At 46.0% G+C, this 7,500-nt stretch overlaps 1 protein-coding gene across 1 annotated transcript in view; it reads right to left on the reverse strand.

Moving 5' to 3' along the window:
• The window catches only part of fyb1b (FYN binding protein 1 b), a 17,516-nt gene that overhangs the window by 8,472 nt on the left and 1,544 nt on the right, over positions 1-7,500 (reverse strand). The window contains exon 2 of the mRNA XM_084460158.1: positions 1,551-2,547. Coding sequence (XP_084316284.1) covers positions 1,551-2,547 — 997 coding nt within the window. The remainder of the gene's footprint in view (positions 1-1,550; positions 2,548-7,500) is intronic.

Below are 7,500 nucleotides of genomic sequence, written 5' to 3' on the forward strand. Positions count from 1 at the left end.
TTCGTGAAAAGCTCAAAATGAGCTCCGGACGTTTTACAGTAAAGCTTTACACTGACACGTTTCTCCAATTCATCTTTAAAGGACTAGTTTGGTATTGGCATCATAAGCCCTATAATGCTATTATGATCATATTCAACGGCCCGTATAAACATGTAGACAGACTGTGCACTCTTGAGAGATAAGTGCTCATTGCTCATGGCACAGCTAATGTTGCGTTCAAGACAACTGGGACTCGGGAATTCCCAAGGTGGTAATTCCCGACGCTCGACGTCATTGTATTCGTGACGATTTTAACTCGGGAGAAAAAAGCAGTCTCCCAGGATTCAAAATCTAAAGTGAAGCCCTATAGGACCGCGCCATCTTTGAAAAGCTGTTTTCACCTACAGTATATCACTTAAGTTATTCGATATAATTATACTGAACCGTTAAAATTTCCAGAATACCATCATTTTACATCATGTTTGGAATACAAAGATTACATGTGAAAACCTCAAACACTATTACACGTTTATTAAACGTTTTATTTATACAAATAAAACTCAAACGGATCACACTTCCCAGCTCAATGAGGGAACATACTGCCTCCTACTTTACAGCAGTAGCTTTTTCAAGAGACACATTTCCACTTTAACAGAAAAAGCAGGTAGAGATGTCTTAAAACCTGGACAAATAAAACCAAAACAACCTGCATCAAGAGATAACACTAGAAGATAAGTGGGAAAAATCGTTCTTTCGCTGCTGTGGATCCCGAGACAACTCTTCAAATAAGTTATTACCAAGCAAGTACTGTAATTCTAGCTAATATTAGCCAGCCAGCTATGTTAACCCAGCTGGCATAGTTGACCAATATTAGCTATACAGTAACTCGATAGCCTAGCTAGCTATTGTGCATCATAGCCAACGGTAAGAAGCTCAGGCATTCAATAATAACAATTATACCGTTCTAGTTACTGTCTGTGGCAAACAGAACAGCTCATCCCTCATTAGCAGTGTGAAGTGGGTGCTACACCGACCATGCACAGTAGCTTGTTGGAAAATGTTTGGAAAAGGGCAGGCACTTTCCAAAATAATTGGCAGGTGATTGGATGAACCATGTTTTCAGCTACTCCTAGCTGTCGTCACACCTAAACCCACCCATCATAGATGTTTGCATTTTAAATTCCTCAGAACCAACGCTGATTGGTAAGATCGTTTTCTGATCTGGCACAAAGGGACCTCTATGGAGAGTAACTGATTTGCGAGGGAAACAGAATGTGAGGTAAATCAGGATGGTCTCATGAGGCTACAAGAGTGCAGCTGTTTACATGTTGATATGGACCACTGTTGACTGTAAATAACTTTATCACAGGGCTTATGATGCTGAATACCAAACCACTCTTAACACCTTCTTTACTGTAGTTCTGTTGATAGACAGACAGACAGACAGACAGACAGACAGACAGACAGGCAGACAGACAGACAGACAGACAGACACACAGACAGACAGACAGGCAGACAGACAGACAGACAGACACACAGACAGACAGACAGACACACAGACACACTCCTACCATCACTGCTGGCCTCGCTGCTTCTCCTGAAGATTTCCAGATTGACCCTGGGAGGCCGGTTGGGTTTGGCGGGGGCGTTTCCCAGCGCCCAGATGTTAGGGAGGGTGTTCCTCTTAGGAGCAGAGGGGTGGTCAGCGTTACCCTCCTCCCCCGTCGGGGAGGGAGAGCCAAGCGGCTTCCTCACAAAGCTGGGCTTCTTACTGGCTGGTGGTCTGGGAGGTGGGGAGCTGGCAGGGGGGGTGAGGGGAAGTCCCTCCCCCCTCCCCCCTGAGTCGTCTGATGGGACGTCCTTGCTAAACATTTCCTGAGCAGTCCTGAAGTTGGAGGGTTTGGGGGCGGGGCTTGGGAAGGGTCTGGAGGAGGGGTCTGTCGTAGCCCCTCCTCCTTCGCCGTCCTCATCCTGCAGCCGCATCTTGATGAAGATGTTGCTGGGTTTCTGGTGGGTGGGCATCTTGGGAGGGGGGCTGGAAGGGGAGCCCCCCCCATCATCCTTCACCCAGGGGGGCACGGTGGTTCCTATAGAGAGGGGCTTGGGGACGGAGGCTGGGAGGGGCTTCGGGAAGGCTGGCCTGCTCTCTGGATGGGTGGCGCTGAGGAGGGGCTTGTGGAAGGGGGGTCTGGGCGCAAAACTCTTGGCCTCTGCCTCCTGGGAGGACGCGGAGGAGTGGTTGAAGGGAAACTGTTTGACGAACGAGGGCTTGACGTCTTCTTGGCTGGGGTTCGAGAACTTGCCGGCCAGCGCCTTGGTCTTGGGGAGCTCCCGCACCTCCGGGGCGCTCTTGGTGGAAACGCTGTTCTTCAGGAAGCTCGGTTTGGGCGGCATGGGTTGGGATGAGATGGCGTTGCCCGACAGGCTGTTTTCCAGGATGGGCTTCTTGAGTTGGATGGGAGGTCTGGTGGAGAGGGAGGGGTGCAGGGCGGTCTTTGAGGGGAGGTCGGCCTGTTTAACGACGCTGTTTAATTGAGCCATGATGGCCTTGAGATCCGCCTTGTTTTCCTGCAGACGGGACACAGTTTTATCACCAAACTACTATCACTGGACCAAGTCTTTATCATCACGGCTGGCCTAGATTCAGCCTAGATGCTCAGCACTTAGTAAGTAAGTAAGTAAGTTTTATTTATATAGCGCCTTTCACAGCACGAATGCACAAAGCGCTTTACAATACAAATAACACATAAAAAGGAAGAAAGAGCGACATACAAAATGCAATACATACAAAATACAAGGCAATTACGACATACAAATTACATTACAAGGCAGTTACAGTTAGGGAATAAGGTTCCCAGTCGTCAACACATACTGTATGAGGTTTACACTTCAGTGACCTGACTTCACTGCTTTTTGTACTGTTACTGTTACTGCCCTTGTCTTGTGTCTTGTGTCATGGTCTTATACATGGTGTCACAACAAAAACTTCCCCATAAAGTTGTTTACTTTGTCTGACTGTGTGTCTGACTTGACCTTTACTCACTTATGACCTGTCCTCCCTACTGTAACAAAGTTGCTGTACTCCTCTCTGGTCTTAGGGAAGGTTGTTGGTTTGAATCCCACCCCACCACCTCAGCGTACTCCATTCTGGTCATAAGGAAGGTTGTTGGTTTGAATCCCACCCCACCACATCAGCGTACTCCATTCTGGTCATAAGGAAGGTTGTTGGTTTGAATCCCACCCCACCACGTCAGGGTACTCCTCTCTGGTCATAGGGAAGGTTGTTGGTTTGAATCCCACCCCACCACCTCAGCGTACTCCATTCTGGTCATAGGGAAGGTTGTTGGTTTGAATCCCACCCCACCACCTCAGCGTACTCCATTCTGGTCATAGGGAAGGTTGTTGGTTTGAATCCCACCCCACCACCTCAGCGTACTCCATTCTGGTCACAGGGAAGGTTGTCGGTTTGAATCCCTCTTGACTAGTCCTGCTGACTATATGTAAAAGTCTGTAGCCATCTGTCCCCTGATCAATCATGGAAGTTAAGTCATCAGCTGCAAAAACCAGATATCTACAGTATATACAGTACCACAGCTGAACAGTCATTTAGCAGATTATCCAAACCGACTTACGAGAAGTAATAACTCTGAACCACCTCCACTACCACAGAAGAACCCGGCTAAAAAAGGGTTCATAGAGAACCTTGCGGTTCCACAAAAATAACTATTTCCAGCTCCATAAGGTGCTGTTTGGAAGCCAAGTTTTTTTTTCTGACAGGAAAGGGGATCTATACAATATAGAACCTTCCACAGGGTTCTTCTGTTATTATAAATAGTTCTATGGTTCTACACAGTTGTTCTTAACAGTCTGGTGCTGTTCCAGAGTCCTGGTAGGATCTAGGACTGGGGGGTATTTTTCCTCTGCTGCCATGCAAATCTTCCTCTGGCCACAGAATGGTGTTTATGTCTGGTGTGTGTGTGTGTGCGTGTGTGCGTGTGTGTGTGTGTGTGTGTGCGTGTGCGTGTGTGTGTGTCCATTTAAATGTGACATGTTTTGAATAATAACATGCATCTGCTTTTAACTGTACTGAGCAAAACAGTAGCCGTAGTCAAACACTGCTGCTACCGAGCTGATGGCGTCCGTGGCGTTCTCTGCTTACAGCCTGGGTTCATAGTTCACGAGGGCTGTTTGAATGGGAGGAACTAGAGATAAGCTAGAGTACAGTATAACACACACACACACACACACACACACACACACACAAACACAAACACAGACAAAACACACACACACACACAAACACAGACAAAACACATACACACAGTACAGTATACACACACGCACGCACACACACACAGTACACTTACAGACACACACACATCCACAGACACACATACACACACACACATGGGCCCTCAAACGCGCACACACACACACACACATACACACACCTACACACAGTACATATACACACACATACACACACATACATCATACATACACACCCACACACACACACATAAACACACACACACGTGCACACACACGCATAGACCTATGACCACCTCTCATTAACACTACTACCAGCAACACACCTCTCATTAACACCACTACCAGCAACACACCTCTCATTAACACCACTACCAGCTACACACCTCTCATTAACACCACTACCAGCTACATGAACACCTCTCATTAACACCACTACCAGCTACACACCTCTCATTAACACCACTACCAACTACATGAACACCTCTCATTAACACCACTACCAACTACATGACCACCTCTCATTAACACCACTACCAACTACATGACCACCTCTCATTAACACTACTACCAGCTACATGACCACCTCTCATTAACACTACTACCACCTACATGAACACCTCTCATTAACACCACTACCAGCTACATGAACACCTCTCATTAACACCACTACCAACACACATGAACACCTCTCATTAACACCACTACCAGCTACATGAACACCTCTCATTAACACCACTACCAGCTACACACCTCTCATTAACACTACTACCAGCTACATGAACACCTCTCATTAACACCACTACCAACTACATGAACACCTCTCATTAACACTCCTACCAGCTACATGACCACCTCTCATTAACACCACTACCAGCTACACACCTCTCATTAACACCACTACCAGCTACACACCTCTCATTAACACCACTACCAACTACATGAACACCTCTCATTAACACCACTACCAACTACATGAACACCTCTCATTAACACCACTACCAGCTACATGAACACCTCTCATTAACACCACTACCAACTACATGACCACCTCTCATTAACACTACTACCAACTACATGACCAGCTCTCATTAACACCACTACCAGCTACATGAACACCTCTCATTAACACTACTACCAACTACATGACCACCTCTCATTAACACCACTACCAACTACATGAACACCTCTCATTAACACTACTACCAGCTACATGACCACCTCTCATTAACACCACTACCAACTACATGACCACCTCTCATTAACACCACTACCAACTACATGACCACCTCTCATTAACACTACTACCAACTACATGACCACCTCTCATTAACACCACTACCAACTACATGACCACCTCTCATTAACACTACTACCAACTACATGAACACCTCTCATTAACACCACTACCAGCTACATGAACACCTCTCATTAACACTACTACCAGCTACACACCTCTCATTAACACCACTACCAACTACATGAACACCTCTCATTAACACCACTACCAGCTACACACCTCTCATTAACACCACTACCAGCTACATGAACACCTCTCATTAACACCACTACCAGCTACATGAACACCTCTCATTAACACCACTACCAGCTACATGAACACTTCTCATTAACACCACTACCAGCTACATGAACACCTCTCATAAACACTACTACCAACTACACACCTCTCATTAACACCACTACCAGCTACATGACCACCTCTCATTAACACCACTACCAGCTACACACATCTCATTAACACCACTACCATCTACACACCTCTCATTAACACCACTACCAGCAACACACCTCTCATTAACACCACTACCAGCAACACACCTCTCATTAACACCACTACCAGCTACATGACCACCTCTCATTAACACTACTACCAGCTACATGAACACCTCTCATTAACACCACTACCAACTACATGAACACCTCTCATTAACACAAGCCTGGCTTATGTGCGAGGCTGGCTTGTTTCTGTTCAGGACTGGTAGGACGGAAGCTAGTCATGCCACTGAAATAGCTGTGACTTGAAATGACATGAAATAATGTCAGATAAATTAAGATCTTGTCGCCTGGACACATCAGTTCCAATGCTTCCAATGCTAATCCAGCACAACCTTTACCCATTGGCTTATAGGTCAGATCCTGTCCCAACTCGAACCCTTATTCTAACCCCAACCCAGAGGTCAGAGCATTGGACTCCCAGCCGGGAGACCGGGGTTCAAGACCCGGTGGGGATGACTTTATGGGACTATACCCCAAACCTCCACACGTTCATCCTTTCACTCCAACCTTTTTATCCCTTACCTAAATTCCACAAGTAGAGTAATGGTCAGAACATTGGACTCCCACGCGAGACATTCTCAGAGATTACCATCTACTAACTTCACCACCTAAAGGGAAGTGCATACAGCAAGTAATGACTCTTGTCCAGAAACAGAAGTTGAACCAGTTGCAGCAAAATAGCTAACGTTACAGGAATCATCAGTGTAACTGCTTTAGCCACTGACCGCTACCATTAATGTTATGGAAGCTGCTGCTAGTTGTTGTAAACTCATGAGCTAACTGGCTATCCCGCTCTTATTGTGCTGGATTAGCATTGGAAGCATTGGAACTGATGTATTCAGCTTCCATCCTATAAGTACTGAACAGAAACAAGTTCAAATGTGTGTTTGTGTGTGCCTGTGCGTGTGTGTGTGTGTGTGTGTGTGTGTGTGTGTGTGTGTGTGTGTGTGTGTGTGTGTGCGTGCACATGAATCCTGCTTGTTGGGTAACTTAAGTCTCCAGTCTTCAGTAATCAACGAAGAGGAACCATGTGTGTTTCTTCCAGAGTGGCGTAAACTCATCTTGCACCATCTCGCTGACACAACAACTGTTCAGCCCAAGTGCTTTAAAGGGGTAGTGTGCTACTTTGGACATGTATCCCTATTTGTGGTCTGTAGCTAGCTAGCTGCAGTCCAAAATAGCACACTGGGCTACAATGGAAGTCAATACATGCGTACATGCGTTGAAAAACTATGATGATTGGGCCTCATTCGCCAATATCTTCTTAAGTTCTGTTGAATTTCAATCATATATCATCCAACTGTAGAATTGAGGTGACCGCAATCACCAATTTTGCATAATCTTCAGTTCCGCACTCAAATGGCCTACTTGCGACTGCTATTCAGTGTTCCTATATTCTGTTCTTAGCTGAGGACAAATCCCAGATGAGAAACCGTTGGTGAATGCCAGAATCTG

Source organism: Borostomias antarcticus, assembly GCF_949987555.1.
Source record: "Borostomias antarcticus genome assembly, chromosome: 30".
NCBI lineage: Eukaryota > Metazoa > Chordata > Actinopteri > Stomiiformes > Stomiidae > Borostomias > Borostomias antarcticus.